General features: G+C 37.7%; 1 protein-coding gene across 1 annotated transcript in view; it reads right to left on the bottom strand.

Annotated features, from left to right (window-relative positions):
• Nucleotides 1–18,919, bottom strand: part of eys (eyes shut homolog) — a 154,322-nt gene that overhangs the window by 98,689 nt on the left and 36,714 nt on the right. The window contains exons 14-23 of the mRNA XM_056394875.1: nucleotides 17,434–17,547; nucleotides 15,176–15,298; nucleotides 14,310–14,384; nucleotides 13,482–13,715; nucleotides 11,870–11,992; nucleotides 11,655–11,768; nucleotides 8,227–8,340; nucleotides 7,003–7,116; nucleotides 3,110–3,307; nucleotides 1,283–1,404 (exon numbers count right to left, since the gene is read on the bottom strand). Coding sequence (XP_056250850.1) covers nucleotides 1,283–1,404; nucleotides 3,110–3,307; nucleotides 7,003–7,116; nucleotides 8,227–8,340; nucleotides 11,655–11,768; nucleotides 11,870–11,992; nucleotides 13,482–13,715; nucleotides 14,310–14,384; nucleotides 15,176–15,298; nucleotides 17,434–17,547 — 1,331 coding nt within the window. The remainder of the gene's footprint in view (nucleotides 1–1,282; nucleotides 1,405–3,109; nucleotides 3,308–7,002; nucleotides 7,117–8,226; nucleotides 8,341–11,654; nucleotides 11,769–11,869; nucleotides 11,993–13,481; nucleotides 13,716–14,309; nucleotides 14,385–15,175; nucleotides 15,299–17,433; nucleotides 17,548–18,919) is intronic.

The following is an 18,919-nucleotide window of genomic DNA, read 5'->3' as shown; positions in this document are numbered from 1 at the left end:
AGTACAGAAGTAGAGCTGCTCCTTAAAAAAAAAAGGAAATCGAAATGATCTGATAAAATTATCTTTTATACGAAAGTGTGGGTATCTGTGTAAGCAGGCATCAATGCAGAAGGACCAGCACGCACATAATGTGCTGAGAAGAAAATCACTTGATCTTTGATGTAAAACTTACAGCCTGAATTTCACAAACTCAGTTTTCATTTATTGTTTCAGCAAGCACTTACAGAGAATCAACTGACACTGCAGCCAAAAGGCAATGCAGGCCTCATCCTGTTTATCCAAAACATCCAACAACTGAAATTCAACTCGAACCAAGTTACATTATCTTAGCTATGACTATGTAAGCTGTGGCTGAGAAGCTGTGCTGTAAATGTAGTGAATCTTTCAGAAACAAGACATACCCTGTCCTATGCGGACAGCCGTTTTTTTACACTTGACATTTGGCATTGATAGGCGTTCATAATTTCCTATCTGTGCGTACACATGCTTTACATAGCCAGGAATGGCAGACCTTGATACCAGCAATGGGAAACATGCTGTGTTGTTAAGTAGAGCGGCTGACAGAATGTGAAGTCACTGAATGGCTGAGTGAATAAAGAAGCACCAACTAGGATGCTTTCTTCATATTTTATGTAACTACGTGTATCTGTGAACCATTTAAACCTTTTTCCCTGTGTTCTAGTTGCAAAAAAAAATATTCCGTTCAAAAGTTGGACACTGATGATCATGCATCTCATATTTAACATGCCCACTGCAGATTCCTGTGTTTTTGTTTCTAAGTATTCTTTGCTACTCTTTTGGTCATTTTGGCTCATTAGAAGCCCAGCCCACAAGGTGTTGGCACAATTTGTCAATTAGGAGACACAATAATGAGGTCTAGACATTAGTCATTTTACTACTTATCTTAGTTCACCCAGACACCTGAAGCTTCCTCAATAAGACCTGCCTACAATATATACACCTGATTGTCGTCCACCTGTCCTCCCAGAGCCATATAGGCTTTATTTTATTCTTTTTAATGATCCACCACTATTCATGTTATTGCACGGTTGTCTTTATTTTACTACAACAGAAATGCTTTTAAACGCTATCTGCATGTCAGTCATCAAACGTAATAGGCAGCACCATATGTGATTGAGGTCTGTCAATATTTTATAAAAACTCGAGGGTGCTTCAATGAGTTACCAAATGTAGCGATTTACAGGGCACTGGACCATTTTCAAGCCTTTCAGAGGCCATTATATCACTCTGTTATACTGCCAAAACAAAAATGTCCACTCACCAGATGGAGGTCCTTACAAACAGAATTGGGACTGCACAAACTGTTCACGCAGTCATCGATGTCTTGCTCACATCTCAGCCCGGCATAACCCGGACTGCAAAGGCAGTAAAAGCCATCTACAACTGAAAGAAGAGCAGTGGGACAGTTACAGCACCTTGCATCATAAATGAATTCGCTCAGCTATCAGTAGGTGCTACACCCCTACACAGGTAAATAAAGCATAATCACCCGCTGCGATTTACATTTTTTTTTTAAGGAATAATGCAATTAAAATAAAAGTCTTCCGGTGTGTCAGCCAAAGCTGCTCTTGCTAAATCTACGTGACCGGTACCACCTCCCTCCCATCAGTCTGACAGAGTCTGACACACTAACCATCTTTAAATGAACCTGTCTGCAATGGCTATTGAGTCCTCTTCTCTCCCACCACTTTTCTCGTCCGCCGTCTGTCATTTGTTTCCACACTCTCAACACACTTGCAACACACTGAGCCGGGGGGGGAGAGAAAAAAAAGCAGTGCAGCAGAGGAGAGAGCCCATTTCGGGGCCATTCCTTATTCAGATGTTACAAATGTGCCAATTTCTTCCATCAGAAGTAAGAATCTCCCACGTCTAATAATGCATTCCTTCCTCTCTTTAATTATTAATGATGTTAAAGAGGGATGCATCACTCTGTTTCTCCAACACAACACTGGTGTACAGGCAGCCAGTGACAGAGGTAATTGCAGTTCTTACAGGAGTGAATTTATTACTTCCCCAGTCAGGGTCCCAGGATTCTTCATTATCCCAAAGATTTACCACGTAATCTATGCTGTCACTCTGTCTTGGTGCGTGTAGCTGCTATTACTCTCATTAAATGCTTTAGGTCCTGGGTGGCAGCAGCATTACTCATCTCAGCCACTGTGGCTATGCAGTGCTCTCCCTGGTGGCTGGCTGGCTGCTGCTGAGCACCGGCCAATAGGTCCTAGAGGCCTGCCTCACTAACCTAGGGCGAACTGGCTGCACTCAAGATTAGTCAAGACAGCTGGCCGAGGTCTACTGTAGCACAGTGAAGGATAGGATACTCTTACATAGTGATCCACTGCCATCACTGTTTTGTTCCGGCATAAGCCGGATGAAACAACATTGGCAGGATTTCACAAATGCTGTGAAGGCTGAAAGTTAACACTGCAGGACAAATATTTTTCCACTGAATAATCTACTTTGACTCTGTGCAACTGGTGCACAGTTTCCACATGTATTTGTTTTGACAGTATCACTTTAATTTGTGCAGTTTCCAGTTTTTCTCCTTTATATTAAATGTAAAAAATAGTTAAGTTAAATAAATTACAATCACCGACCAACTGGTGATAGAGAATCCTCGAATTTGAGACTAATATTTTGATCAACGAGGTTTTTAATAAGTCATGCCAAAGATGGAACACATAGAGGTGAAATCTTATCGGATAGCCACAGGAAAAAAAAAAGAAAAGAAACAATATTCTGCCTTGAGCTTTGATTATATTAATTTTGTCATTTATCATCCATTATTCAAATTACAACACAACACTGATGCTTAATTGATTCCATTTTACAGTTGTGTTAAGAAACTAATCAAGCCTGCTGCAGCAGGTAATGTCCTAGATCCTCACATCAGATGAAATAACTCCACTCTCATAACACCCTTATCAGCTGCAACGGTGACCCAATTGAAAACTGCCTGTCAGACTGTAAGTGAGCAAGACGAAATTTGACATTCACATTCACTGCATGTGTGTGAGTGTGTATGGAGCTTTGCTTCCATATTGAGTGTGTGCTATTAAGCATGTTGGCATGATAGGTTGTTTCATACCATCATAGCAGAAGCCGTGAAGACAGGGGCTAGAGCTGCACTCATCCACATTGATTTCACAGCGGGGGCCAGTGAAGCCCCGGCGACAGTGACAGCGGAAACCTAAAGGGAAATGGTCCTGATCCAACTCCTCCACACACACTGCACCGTTCTCACAGGGATTACTGGCCTCGCAGGGTAAGAACTCACAATTATGACCTGGAGTGAAGCAAAAAAACACACATAAGAAGACCGTACAGCAGACGAGAATCTGTGTAGAAATACAATGGGACTGTAGACCTGGGTATATTAAAGATTAAACCCATATTGCACATTTCCTTGAACCCGTCTTTGTGGTAAATGACATGCTACGTTAAGCTTACTCATTGAACAGAGGGACAAACAGCCACACAGAAAGTCTGATGAGTGTTCAAGTAGAAGCTGATCCAGTCACTTTTCTAAATTTGCTGAATTTAAAATACTGTCATATCACACAAACACAGTCAAACAGTTTTGGATGCATTTTTGGACAGTCAAAACTAATAACTGCTGTTTTTATTTCATGCATTTCAGTGGCTCAACATTAGAAATGAAATGTCTGATGTTATTACAATATCTAAAATATAACAATATCATTTTGTGCTTGTGACAAAACAATTTCCAAATGAATAGTCTCTGTCTTTAGTTCTGATTGGCAGCCGTGTTCTGTGCTAATTTAAAAGCACACCTGTGGCTGTCTAACAGTCAGTTTCATTACTAATGCGCTTGCTGAAAATTACCATTTGAGCTGTTTAGATTTTTGTGTCAGCTTTGTTTTCGCAAACTGCTAAAACTGTACAGACAAATTAAAATCCCAGACATCATTATGTTCAGGTCACGCATGAAGCAAACATCTGTTAAAGACGATCACTCCTCTCGAGCACAAATAAGAAAATTATAAAATACAAACAGAGGGAAAGAAAGAAAGAATGCAAGAAAGAAAGAAAGAAAGAAAGAAAGAAAGAAAGAAAGCATGCATAAATACACACCACCTTAAAAAAGCAAGTGCAGACCGTCAATTCGAACAGGCGATACACATTAAATGAGTGAACAGAAAATGGTGAATGTTGCAGAACAGGCAAACATGGTTATGTGTCCTACCTCTGATAATTTCTGTGAAACAGTCACATGAAGAAAAAAGGCGAGAAAAAATAAACAGGACAATCTTACTGCAAAAATTATCAGAGGAAAGTGAAATAAGCTGATTATTATTTTTAGAGGACTTGTTAGATCCAAGTGGGTTCTGCATGTCTGGCACATTATGGCTTTTGGCTGAGCCAGCAGGTTGTTGCAGCCGGAGTTACTTAAGAATCTGACAAGTTCAGAAAGTTTAGTAAGTTAAGTCAGCTTACTACACAGAAATTTGGTGGAAATATTAAAATGTGGTACTTTTACAATGACACTTTTCCAGTCATACAGTAAGTATACAGTCTTTCAATGACAGTGGAGCTACACCATGAACGGGCAATAGCTCCTCTCCTTGGTAAAGAGGTGGCAACAATATTATTGTCAAGCACACGGCACTTTCCAAATACTTACTGGTCATTGTATAAGAAGGACGGTGGATATTCAAGCTCCATGATGGTACATTTTGATATAAACACCGAAGCAAATGACTCTCCATAGTGTGTGTGTGAATGGGTTGCCTGACCTGCCAATCTCACTGAGAATCAACAGCCCACTCTAAAGCTGTTGAAGCCGCTTGTGGAGCTCTCACCAACTCCAGGACTGTAATGCAGCAAAGTCTCCACTGCCAAGTCCCTTCTTTTGTGGCCACATTTGGATATACTGAGCAACAATGTACATTTACCAATTTGGAGAGTGGTAGCAAGCTTGTGTATTAAATTAAAGGAGACCAGAAATTCATATTTGCGTCAGACACTTTGCCTCTCAAATGTGTGAGATTTAACGAGGAAGATGGATGAGGTGCTGATTGGCTCTAAAAACAAACTGGCACAAACCAATGCTCCTGCTTCTGTAAGATGTAGATTTTTACACAGCAGTGGCAATCCTCATCTACAAAGTGATTTGAGCCGAGCAGGATTTATTTATTTTATTTTTATTATTTATTTATTTATTTATTTATTTTTTTTTTTTTTGCGGCTGTTAAGTTATTTTTTTTACTGTATGGCCAAAAATATATGGTTACTATGCATATATTCATGCATATAATTTACATACTTGCTTTAATATTAGAAAAATAAAACAGAATTTGTCATGGACATAGATTTCGCTCTCTGAGCTTACTTGTATTTGGTTTATTTACAGTCCTCCATCTTTGACAATGTAAAGCTACCAGATCATGAAGCGGCCTTACAGTGGAAATAGTCCTTCATGGGTAATTGACTGTGCCTCATATCTGCTGTACTTTCTACAGCCCTTTGAATTACAGCTGAAGACTTCCATTTTTATTTTCGTCGGAGCTCTGAATCTTCCTCCTTGCGCTGTCAGTATGCCTTTGAAATACCTTTTTGTAAATTCCATGCGCCTTTTTCTAGAGCCATTTCCTCCCAGACATGCTGTTGTAAAGCTTACATTTGTGAAGTGCTACCCTGACTGTTGTCCTTCCAGAAAGATCTCACAGCCAATGAGCTCATTAGATCTGTCTGCAGAGTGGTCCTTGGGTTGTGACCAAGGTCCATCTCGACTGGGTGCTCGGTTTGTTAGGACGAATGTGTCTAGGAAGAGTCTGGCTGGGCAAATGTTTTTTGTTTTTTTTGTCGCATTTATTAATGATGGAGCCCTTTGTACTCTCGTGAAATCCCACTACTAGGATTTTATCTGCAGATAATTCCTTAGACTTTGTGGTAGAGTCTCTACTCCGACATGCACAGTTAACAGTAGATCTCTCCTAATGACAAACAGCTCGTGTTTTGTTGTGAATTGCAATATTTAGCTATATGCGACATTAACAAGCTGTGCTAATATCACAACAAACCTGTTTATTTAATTAAGTTTTAATCAATTTTATCATATCATACTATTCCTACAAGTTTCTGTTTTGATTTTTATTATCATATTTTATCATCTACTGTCTTTTTGTTGTCTAATGCCATTGTCCTTCTATTTGTCATTGCTTTTATTGTAATATTTTTTATTACAACGCAGTTTGAGTTTCAACTCTTATATGAAACTATATACTACAGATATAGATAATATACTATTATTATAAATAATAATTTGGTTATTTACAAATATAATTAAAAAAGTTTTACCTTTAATTATATGTTTATGCAGGTGCAGGTAGAACAGTACCAGCATCATCCTAAATATAAATTAATTATATACAAATTTAATACAATCAAGTGACAAATTCCTATTCTATAACCTACCAATTTATTTTTACAAGAATTATATATATAGATATATATACACATGCACACACATAGTAAATTAAATAGACACATTTGTGGCAAGTGATAAAAATTTTGCATTTTAACTCTGATTAACTACCAATGATCATTATCAAAAGTAGATCCATGTTTTGGCTGAAAATAGTGATCATACATTAAATCTTAGCTTTTAACCAACTGCTCCTCTATTGTTAAATTTCAAAAATAAAAGTGAGTGTGAATCTTTTTCACTGTTGGTGAAATCCCCTTTTTTTTCTCCATTGATATGCACTAATAGCGCCGTACAGTGACAATAGCTCTATCCCCTGACTAAACGATGGAAGTTGTCAATTGTGTGGCAGAAGCACCTACCACAATTTACATCTCACTTATTACTCAAGTTTTCTTTATTTAACTACAGGTAGCAAATGAAGATGTACTCATTTTGTTCAGACATGTGAAGTGAGTTCAGACAGGTGAAAATAATAGTATGTGAAGTTAATTAACTTTGCTTTTTGTCCCCATTCCCTCAGTGCTCATTACCTTTAAATGGAGCCACACATAGGCAGAAGTAATTACCAGGCTGGTCAATGCAAGTGGCTCCATTCTTGCAGGGAGATGAAGCACACTCATCAATGTCAAGTTCACACTTTGTACCTTTGACAGAAAAGAACACAGATTGATAAATATGTTATATCGAAAGGTCACTGACTTGTATGTTTGGCAGTTAAAAACTAATCAATGTGTCCTGTAGGTGCTGTAAGGTGGTGCTGTGCTGTAAATCAGGATAGAAGCAAAGCTTTTCTGTCTTACAGATGCCACCTTGTGCTGTTGTCCACACTACAGGCTTGTTCACATCACTGTAGAGCAACCACAACCTTTCATATATAAACAGGAGTTGGGAAACCAGCTCCTTTGTGATCATAAGCTTCAGCACTGCAGTCAGCAATACTGTTTGTAATGCACTGTGAACCAAGCTCTGTGGGAATTATTAGCGTCTATTAGGAAACAGTTCAAATCTGTTACTATGTTTGACTTTTATGGGTGGAAATGCATTATCTTTGTTTTAACTTAGAGTCATTATTCATCTTTGTACTTGAAATAGCTGGCATCACAGCACCACATGTGGGAGAATAATTATTCTGCAAGACTTCAAAATGCGTGAAAGTATTAAACCGCTCTGCCGTCTCCACACTATTTCAAGGAGATGCTGATGGCTACTGATTTTACTTCAAAATGTACCTGTTGTTACTGGCAATACCTACATTTTAATAAAAATGTAATCATCTGAATGTGTTGTTTTAATTGGTGACAAAGAGTCAGTTGATTTCCATTTTTTGTCACAAAATAAAAATCACACATGAGCAGCTGCATACAGTAGATACTGTGGTGTGGTTAATTATCTTACTGGGCTTCTGCTAGCATGCTAAAACACTAATCTAAAATGGTGACCATGGTAAATATCATACAAATCACAGGTTAAGATTAGGAGCGTGCCAGCATGCATGTTAGGCTTTAGCTAAAAGCACTACTAAATAATCCTCACACTCATAAGTTCATTATTTGTTAAACCTCTTGAGAAGTGCTGGCTCATTATTATTATCATTATTGGTATTACAAATGCACATGGATAGAATTGCATCGGAATGCAATACAAAACTAGGTCCTGAATATTTCCAAACATTCCAATATGTGAGAGATGTCACCCACATGGGCTTTATATTCATTGTAAGCTACATATGTAGTGTACGTTTCATTCATACAAACCTGTAAAGCCGGGCGCACAGACACATCCATAGCCATGAGCAAGGTCAACACATGTGGCATTGTGCAGACAGGGAGAGGACGTGCACTCATCTGTGCTGACTTCACAATAATCCCCTTTAAAGACATGACAATAAAAAGAGTCAGTGGTCACAAATGCTCAAAAAAAAAAGAAAAAGAAAAAGAAAAAAGTGTCATACTTTAGCTTTAATTTGTAACATTTTATGACTCATGCTCAGTTTTCAATTTTCACTCAACTTAGCAAAATATATGTTGCATTTGACTTCAAGCCCTTTCATGTAGAATGTGAAATGTGATCACTGATGACACCCTGAATCCGTTGGCTCCAGTGTTTTAGACAGTTGTCACAAAAATTAAGTCAAACAGATATTTCACATGCGCATTTTGCAACACAGGCAAAATTAATTTGACACTGATATTTTGTTTTGAATATTCAATAAACAGGGGCTTTAAGTCCAGATGTCAAAGTTTTAACAGCAACACAACTGCACTGTTCCTCTGGAAAAGCAAGATAATGACACTGTCATTTTTCTGTCCAAACAGAATACTCTATGTGGTTGATATGTATTTATTTCTAAATAGTGTGATATAGAATATAGATTATTCTTTTTGTGTCGCCCTCCTCATTTGTTTTCTCTGAAACTACAAAGCAGATGAGCTGTATAGAAACTAATCTGCAAGATAGAATTTTTTTTGGACTATTTCACACATTTGCAGTCTCTGTAAAGCTTTGGAGGAGGCTGCAACAGTGTGAAATGCCAAAGTGAGAAGAGGTCTTTGAATTATAGCAACGTTCCATATAATTACAGTGTACTGTTTGTGCTGCTCCTCTCACACAATGAAGGATAGAGCTTGTTTTATAACCTAATCGCCTCCCATGTGGCTTGACTGTGGTCTGAAGTTTAGCGTGAGTTAAGGTCCTCTTAGGACGACTTCCTCTACACTATATTATCTCTTCTCCCGTAATAGGAAAAAGAATTAATGAAATAATTTGACTGTTCAGTTGGTTGGTCAGTCTGTTTTGGTTTTGTTTTGGCAAGTAAGGCAAATTTGCACACAAGATGTTAAGATTAAACAGCTGGACTGGACATTCACGGTCCCCTGAGGGTTACTTATTCTGCCTTTGTGATCCCCTGACCTTTATTTGTAATCCACACTTTTATGTGCCTCTTAATTGCCAAGAAATATGGTGGCAATATTCAAGCTCCCACAGGGATAAACCCTGCCCTACATATAAAGTACATATAAAGTTTACATTTACACTATACACATTAGAACAACTAAGATCAACCAAAAGTAAAATTGGCAAAATCTTTCCAAAATTGCACCAAACATCAGAAAATAGTCTCGAAAATATAAACCTCATGTACCTCGCTTCATACATTTCATAAAAGAAATAACAAACAAATCACTATTGTTGATCATTGATGAGATGTCACAAAAATAAAAGGTCAGAAAACATATGCAAACATTTTACTGTTTCACTTATGATTTATGATGGGGTTTTTTTTTTTGTTTTTTTTTTTAAAACTATTTCAGCTACTTGATTGCTGGGCATCCATCTTATGGTCGATTTTTTTTTTTTCAGAAACGGGCTTTAAATGAGGTTATTTGATTTTCATTAATAAAATTTAATTGAAATATAAGGTGTTTTTCTTTTTCATGATCAAAAAGGGATGAGTGAATAAAAAAAGAAAAAGTTTCATTTTTTATTGCGCATGACAAAAATAAAATCACCTGTCTCAGAATATGAAAAAAGTTTTGCTCATCCCCTTTTGATCATGAAAAAGGAAAAACTAATGACCAAAATGTCATGCCTAAGATCAACTGAATGCCTACGCTTATCACTTTGTGGTAATGATTTACAGTATTTATAGAAGACGAACAACATCCATGTTTAATCTAACATGCCTTCACAATTAAAAACATCACCTGCCACATACTTTGAGCAGACACAGTCGTTTCCTCTTCACGTAAAAAATATTTCTGTGAGTCCTCCGTAACTTTTCCTTAATAAAAGATGTCCATTATTGATGAGAATTAAGGATGAATAGAATGTGATCAAAAACTGATTATTCCCATAGATGCTAAAACAGACAGCCAGAGTCCAGCATATCTTTCCATTCCTCCAACACATTTACAGTACCACCTGTAGTTTTTATTGTTCAGATTAGTAGAACAAGAGCTATGACTATAAAACATTAGGTACAGTGAGTGAAACTAGTTAGATGCTGCCCCAAGCATGAAAAGGTAAATGTACTTTAATGTGATTTCCACAGTTCATTTAAGAGGAAAGAGCGCTTACCCTTTGCTTTTCCTGAAATCTGACCAGAGCCATGTTCCAACTCAAACTCATCAGGGTTTAATAAATGTACGAGTAGGTACATTTTTAAAGGTTCAACTCTCCCTATATATTTCCACAGAGTTCCACATCACATTTGTTTGCTTTATACCATATTTTACATGCAGCAGTTGATTGGCATGGAAATAGAAAATGATGAACACCAAGCAGACTCTGGAAGACGCTTTTCAAGCCAGTAATAGCTGAACACAGCTTGGCTGAACATTCATGGAGCACAGGGAGATACATTTATAACAGATGGATGGTCAGATGCTTTATATGAATATCATATGACCTTAAGGATTAAAAGCCTGCATGAGCACATGATTACACCCTGATAGTTCAGGCTGCTCAGAGGGAGCAGAATTCAACACACTCAAAAGCGCATCCATATATCTTGTTGGCATTGTGGTGGAATTATCTCTCTAAGAAAAATGTATTTGTGGCAGCAAGACTATTAATTTACGAAATGAAATGACACATGGAAATATTGCATTTTAATTACCACCACTGTTGTTATGATAACCGAATGTGCAATTTCTGGATGAAAGACTGAAAAAGTATAATTTATATTACATTATAAGTTTTCAAATTAATTCATGCTTTTTTTTGAAAATGGCTCTCAACGTGACCTTTAAAAGTATTATTTGACCCCAGTTAGTTATTCAAACATGCATGCAGATCACCTGAGGTAAGAGGCACCTACAGAGCTACAGTTAAGTGTCTTATTTGGTCAGATATTAAGTTTTGCATCTAAAAATCTGGTTTTATGAGACTACATTACAAGAAAACTACTGATATATCCTGTATTAATGTGTATATTTTCTCTAAATATATGGATTCATTTTCATGTTTCTTAGATTATTTGTATGCTCAGTCCGCCTGCGCATCAGGTAGCAGCAACAGCAAAATCTGGTTTTTGTTCGAAATTTCAGACCTGCCACTTAGAGGACATTGGGTATGAAGAGTTGGACTGAACTTGCCGACCACTCATCATTCATCATACAGCAGTCTGTTTGAGCAATGCTGTGCAAACAAACACAGCCGCGGTAAGGTGCATATAAAATACCTGCGACTCCAGGAGGACACTGGCAGCTGAATGAGTTGAGCTCATCAACGCAGGAGCCTCCATTCCGGCAGGGCTGGCTGAGACATTCATTCACTTCAATCTCACAGTTACTTCCTGAGAAAGTATTAAAGGCGCACAACATTGTGACATATTGCCTCTATGAATAAAATGTCACTTTAACTGACAAAGAACAACATCAAATAGGTTTCACTTACCAATAAATCCAGGCGCACAGAAGCAGCTGTAGCCATTTACAGTGTCTTTACAAATACTCAGGACTCCACACGGCCGTTCTTCACAATCGTCAATGTTTATCTCACAAAACTGGCCTGTGAAACCTGCGGAGAGAGAACAGCTACCTGTTTATACCTCTGCCTGGTGAAGATCTCTGGTCTTTCCTTCTAACTCTCAAGTAAATGATAAAATGTACAATTACTGTATTATTAATTAATGACCAAAATTGGATTGTTGCTTTTAAAACTTGACAAAACATAAACGGACAATCTCTCTAAACACATGAAGTTATTCAGACGTGATACCATATGATTTATCAAATGTAATTAAAGTAATGACTAGAGTTTTTTTTTTTTTTTTTACCACCAGTAACACTATGACATGCATCCCTGACACAAGGATGCATGTGCGCACACACGAGCACGAGGGCGACCCGATACGTGTTTCTGCTGACATTTTCTCACTGTTGAGCAGGTGATAGCGGTGATGTACAAACAAGCATAGCAGAGCAGTATACCCACAAAGGCAGAGAAGAAGAAGGCTGCTAGCTAGCAAACATGGAGGTGAACAATGTATTAAAAGCATAAAAAAAAAATAGATTTTGCCCATTTTGGAGGGAAAGGAAATGTGCACAACGTGTTTGCTAGGCTTCAAGAAGACAATACATGTACAAGAAATCCTGAATGCAAACTGCAAGTTAGGATTGCATTCAGGATTACTTAAACATAAAACCCAAATATATTACAAAGCTGCAAATGACACTTATTTTAATTGTAATTGTAATTGAGTTTATGTTCGTCTTCAGTAAAATTACACATTTTTTTCAATTCTCAACTCAGTTACTGAAATTGGAGACTTTTTTATTATAATTGGTCTTTTCTCTGTTCATTTCAACATTTATTTACCTTCTAGGGTTATGCCACATTTTATATTAGCCATGACAGCCAGCCAACACTTAATGTCTTACATGCTGTTCACTTGGAACTTCACAGGAACTTGGTAGGTAATTATGAATACAAAATGTGAGCTATTTATACCATGAAATAATGTAATAAATTAAATGATTTTCTCAATTTTTTTTATAGCAAACTACAAAAAAGGTACATTAAGGCAGGTAATAACCTGCACACCAAGTATATAGTAATAACCTGTGACTTACTGTAATTAAATGTACAGTTACTACAGTTAATTTCCTTATTTACTGATGCAATCTAATTATTACCTCTCAAATATTAGATCAAGTACTTCCTGTCATATAGTCGGAGTAAAACGCTGCGTAACAACAGTATATTTCTTTGATAATAAATCATTTCTTTGATGAAATGCCAACAGAGGACTCCTGGATCCTAAGTGAGCAAACAGACATTCCAAGCATCATCACTGCTTTGAAGTCGGCTCACAAACTGAAGTACTGACTTACACATTTCATATGGCTGTTACGTGTTGTTGCTTAAGGCCAAAGAGATTAGACTCCCACAGAGAAGGAAGCTGAACAAGTGAAAGCATCAAACTGGGAGAATGTCTGCTACGTACATGATTCATTTGAGGAATTGCCTTCATTGGAAACAAGCCCCCGCTGGATGGTGAACCTACCTGGTAAACAATCACACTTGAACCCTCTTGATAGATCCACACACACTGAACTGTGTTGACACAGGCCATCGACACAGTGGTTTATAGGTGTTTTGCAGTGTGGCCCAGTGTAGCCATGTTGACACACACATCTATAAGTATTTGCCAGCTCTTCACAGAGGAGAGTCCCCTCAGGGTCGCAAGGATTCGACACACATTGGTTCACAGATGAGGAGCAGTCTTTGCCATGGTATCCTGTAAGAGGTGGGATCAAAGAAGTGATTGATGTGCTGTGCTGTGTACAGTATCCTCCTGCCTTCCCACGTCTGGCAGACATCATGGATTGTGATTTCACGTAATGCTGTCATTGCCAGTGTTTTTCCTCCCGGCTGATTTACATATTTTATCCAGCCAGAGCATAAAGCGCTAAAACCAAGGAGGGATTTCAGCATCAGTACACAACTTACAGGAAAAAAAAAAAAAACTGCAATGTGTGGATTTTTCCACCAATTGTAACTAATTTGTGGATTTGTACATGAGCTTTCTAATGGTATTCACTTAGAGGTAAAAGCTGATTTGGTGATACAACAGAAATGACAAACATTAATGTTTTCACATGCATCAGGGGGCTGAATTCACAAGCGGGAATGATCTAGAATAAACCAAGCACATGACACACTGTGGTTATAATGACAACATAAGATTGGTACTACTTTGTCTATTGCACGTCTACATTTTGAGATGGAATCACTGGAGTAATTGATAAAGCGCCAAACTTGATTCAAAACAAAAACTGAGCTTATCAAATTAATTACAAATCTACTGCATAAACATGATGGTTCAATATACCTGGATGGCAAATACAGTATATCTCTCCAGTAAAGCTGCGGGAGCAGGTTCCTCCATTCTTGCAGAAGTCAACATCTGATGCACACGCAGAGACAAATATAGAGCAATTCTTACCTGAGAGGTAAATCAAGAATGTTAATTGAGCCTGTTTGTGTTAATTGAGATTAACATAAACTAAGAAAAAAAAAAACCCATCACATCACCAACATAATGACACATCTCAATTACCTATCATGCAAATGAGTTTGACTGCAGAGAGCAACAGCCATTAATGTGATGAACTAGCATGATGTGTTATGCTTGTGCTCGGTAATGGAGCCAGTAGGAGTGACAGTACGGTATAACTCATGAGTCTTTTTTATTTTCAGTGTCTATCAGTCTATCTTCACAGCGCCAAAGGCACATACCATTTCTTTTGTCTAGTTTTGTAATCTGCTTATAGTGTCACAGAACAAAAAAACATGAATTAGAACTGATGAGGGTACATAAAGGTTCCATTCGCACCACATTAAAATATAAAATGGAGACTTAATGAACATGTATTAGCAATACAGACCTTGGCATTTTGCCAACTTGAATCATATATGCCCCTCTGATGGATTTAATAAAAGATACACAGCATTTTATTAGATTTTTTAACCAATATATCATCTTTGGATAAATACTTCGGCCTGCATTCAGCTTCTACACGAGCAGAAAGACAGCTATCTTCATAGTCAGTCAGCTGCAGTCACTCTGAAATTGGTGAATGAGCTCTAACATTAGACAATGGGAACACTTTGATGGTTATCAGTGCTGAAGAGTCATCAATCTGCACTATGTTCATTAAAGCCTAAACTATGAAAATGATGACAGAGATAACTCACCAGCAAAGCCCAGAGGACAGATGCACTCATAGTCTGCAACCAGGTCAATACATGTGGAATTATTGGCGCAATATCCATGGACACATTCATCATAGTTGATTTCACAGTTCAACCCCCCAAACCCTGGTATGAATAAAAAAAAAGAAAAAAAGAGAGTAAATCTCATCAGAGTGTGAATGTCAGTAAACACCAGACTTGAGAAGATACTAATTAGGATCAAATTACACCCAAAAGCAACGTTTTGCTGTCGTGAAATTTTACTTGACTTTTTTTTTCTTTTACTGCAAATAAACAAGTGCATGCCGTGAAGAGAAGAATGCACCCGAGTCTGCATTCGAGAAAATAGATGATATTTTTTCCACGTTCGTATTGTGTGTCTGGATGATTAATATCCTTTCTTGCTGATTAATTTCTAGTTGTATCAGCACATTTGATATTTCAAACATAAAAGGTTAAATTCATGAAGTAAAAGCGAGTGCTGACAATTTCTGACATTTTAGTTCCCCATAAATATATTCCACCGCATGGTCACGCTACAAAATGACTATCATTAGCACTGTCACACACTGCAGCTACAGGAGGCCCATGACTAATGCTTGGCTATCAGCACCATCGGTGCAGGTCAAATTCTCATCATTTCTCAAACTGACCATGGAACCAATTTCCACTTCTCTCCATGTCATAAAATTTGACAATTATCCTGACTTCATTAAAAATGCATAACAGGCTTCACCCGCAATCAAGGTTTAATCAGAGGTATGTCTAACAGGTAAGATGTCAACTGGACCAAGAAATGATTGGGGGGAAAAAAAAAAAAAAAAAAAAAAACAGCTGAGATGTATTCCTCCGTACCCTAATGATGCAAGTGACGATTTCTGATGGAATGATTTTATGAGATTAGAGGATTTTAAAACGCAAACATATCTGTTCACCTTACAGGTATGGAACCGCAGCACAGGAAACAGGAGAAAAATATGTAATTGAAAATAATCACGAATAAACGAAGCAATCAACATCATGGGGTCAACTTTTGTTGAGAGTTGCTGTTGAGCTTTTGTATTCCGAGCAAATACCACAGCAACTGATTAGTTCCTGCAATTCAGCAATAACGACGCCTATCGTGTGTGTGGTCCAAACAAAATTCCGTTGACTTTCAACCGTCTACAGCCCATGTCCAGACACATATTAAGATAAACTTTTTGCTGTCATCTTATCGAGGACATATGGTTATATCAAAGTAGTTATCTACTTTTTTTTGTTCAGGAAAGAAGAAATTCGACCAGACTGAGTCCACTGATAATAAGTAGTCCGTACTGAATGTAATGTGCAAGAAACGATCTCTTCATTTGGAAGGAACAATTTAATAACATTGCATGTGATGTTTTTTGATTATCTGAACATATAAAGAAGTTTTTTTTTTTGTTTTGTTTTTTTTTCCAGGGACGAGGAGTCTGGGGAATGAGTTCTTGAGTGGATAATATTGAAGAAATTGGTCTGAGGAAGATGGAATTTCTCTTGTAATTGTCGAAATGATTAAAAACACAGCTGATTATTAAAAAGATCTGAGAGCCAAGATATTCTTTTTGGATTTCAAAGAATAAAAACGATGGCCTTGTTGTTGATTGTAAATCTGGGCTTGGGGCTGCTTGGAAGACTGGATAAAGGGAACAAACTCATAATTAGAAAACAGGCCCTGAGACAAAGTAGATTGATCATTTTTACTGTACATATTGATACTCATGCTCAATTAACTGCAGTGGGGGATGTGGTTAAGTTTATACAAAGTGTACATGGGATTTATATACCTAGTTACTGCAAGTGAAATCTGTATGTGTTATGTCATTACGGTATCGAATATTGAATAGTTGTAGCTGCATTCATATGTTGTTTATAAGACGTTATAAGATGGGTTTTTTCTCATATGGTTGTTGAATATCAGCACCAAATAGAAGAAGGTACTCGCTTGTTGATATAAGCTGTAGCTGCAGTGGAAAAGTCTTTCTTTTTTTTTTTTTTTTTATCTCCGTTTATCCACAGGAATAAGAAAAACACCAAACAAAAGAGTGGAGAAAAAAAAAAAAAAAAAGAGCACAGAGGTGTTTGCGAATCGCTTTTCCATTTAAACCAGGGGTCAGAACGGCAGAGCTGAAAGCAGCTGGTTGCACACTTTTTAAAAACAAGACAATCAAAGATCTGAATTAACCACATCTTATCCTCTCAACTACTGCGGGATCTACAGTAATTGCACTGCAACTTACCCTCTGAGCAGAAGCACTGATATTGGTCAACGCCGTCCACACAAACACCACCGTTTTGGCATGGCTTTGACTCGCAGTCATTGAGATTTACTTCACAAAACGATCCTCCAAACCCTGCAGCACATTTAAAAAAAAACAACAAAAAAAACAAAACTATTATTGGAATCTTTTTGCCCGGTTTCATTCCTCAGCCAATTAGGATCAGCATGACTTTGTTTTCACAAACAAAAGCTGCTTTTCAAAGCTTGTATTGATTCAAAGAGCTTGCTGGGCACATGCAGACTCAGCTCACTGGATCATTTAATCATGTTTAATAAGAGCCAGTCATTGCCCTTCTGATTTATTACATTAAAGAAGCCAAATCCAGTGATTTTTAAGATCAAAGTCAATCTATACACAACGGGAACCACATGAAACAAATAACATGCATCAGTGCACATGTGTAAACGCTCCCACACCATACATACACACACACACACACACACACACACACACACACACACACACACACACACACACACACACACACACACACACACACACACACACAAGCCATTAAAGAAAAAGAAACCTGTCGGTGCTTAAGCCACATTATTGCTGCTGCTACTCAGGCTGTATGTAGGTTAACCTCACCCTTAACTACCACACACATTTGTTATGTGTGTACAATAGTGAACGTTTCACACAGTCAGCCAAGGACTGAGCAGAGCGTATGGGTGCCGAGATGCTCTTCACAATTAGATGCGTGGAGAATGAATATAAAAAGAAGTCGTGGAAGCCGTCTTACTGCAGAATAAGCAGGTTTCCTCCAGAATAAAACTGTGGCGTTATACAAAAAAAAAAAAAAAAAAAGACAAAAACAACAAAAACAAAAACAACTGCTGCATTGCGAAAACCTGCTAGATGACAAAAAACTCTCTCATGCCAAGAAGGGGCTTTTGATGAAACAACAGCTTCTGGAGCTCAAATAAATTTATGGCAAAAATAAGTCTTGCACTGCAAAGCTGCTCCTTTGAAATAAATGCTAATGTAAAACAAAAAGATACTGCTGTCAAAAATTGTTTTGGGGGTTGTAAAAACACAATTATCGCCTTGCAAAACCTGCTCTTCAAGAAAGTTTAATCACTTAGAAATCTAGGAGGAATTTCCCCAGCAACTTTCATAACGAGCCCGAACTGTATTTGATACATATGACTCAAATCATACATCAAAAATCCACCATGCCGAGTTCATCCAAGCATCCTCAGTTCAAGGATATGATTTAGTGTAAGTACTAAATACTAGGTCAAAAAGTTGACAGCGTGGGATATACAGTAAGGCGAGGGAGGGTGTGAGTAACATGTTTTGCAGCACATTAGGTTGGCAAGCATTAGATAATATGGATGCCAAGACTGCCGACCTGAAACATCTAGACAAGACAGCACCTCGCAGTTTGCCCTTGAGAAGTGATCTGCGGGGAGCAGCTCGCCGCAGGTTGCTTTCATTT

Source organism: Seriola aureovittata, chromosome 14 (assembly GCF_021018895.1).
Source record: "Seriola aureovittata isolate HTS-2021-v1 ecotype China chromosome 14, ASM2101889v1, whole genome shotgun sequence".
Lineage (NCBI taxonomy): Eukaryota > Metazoa > Chordata > Actinopteri > Carangiformes > Carangidae > Seriola > Seriola aureovittata.
The sequence above is the reverse complement of the archived record's forward strand: the minus strand, read 5'-3'. Positions and strand labels throughout refer to the sequence as shown.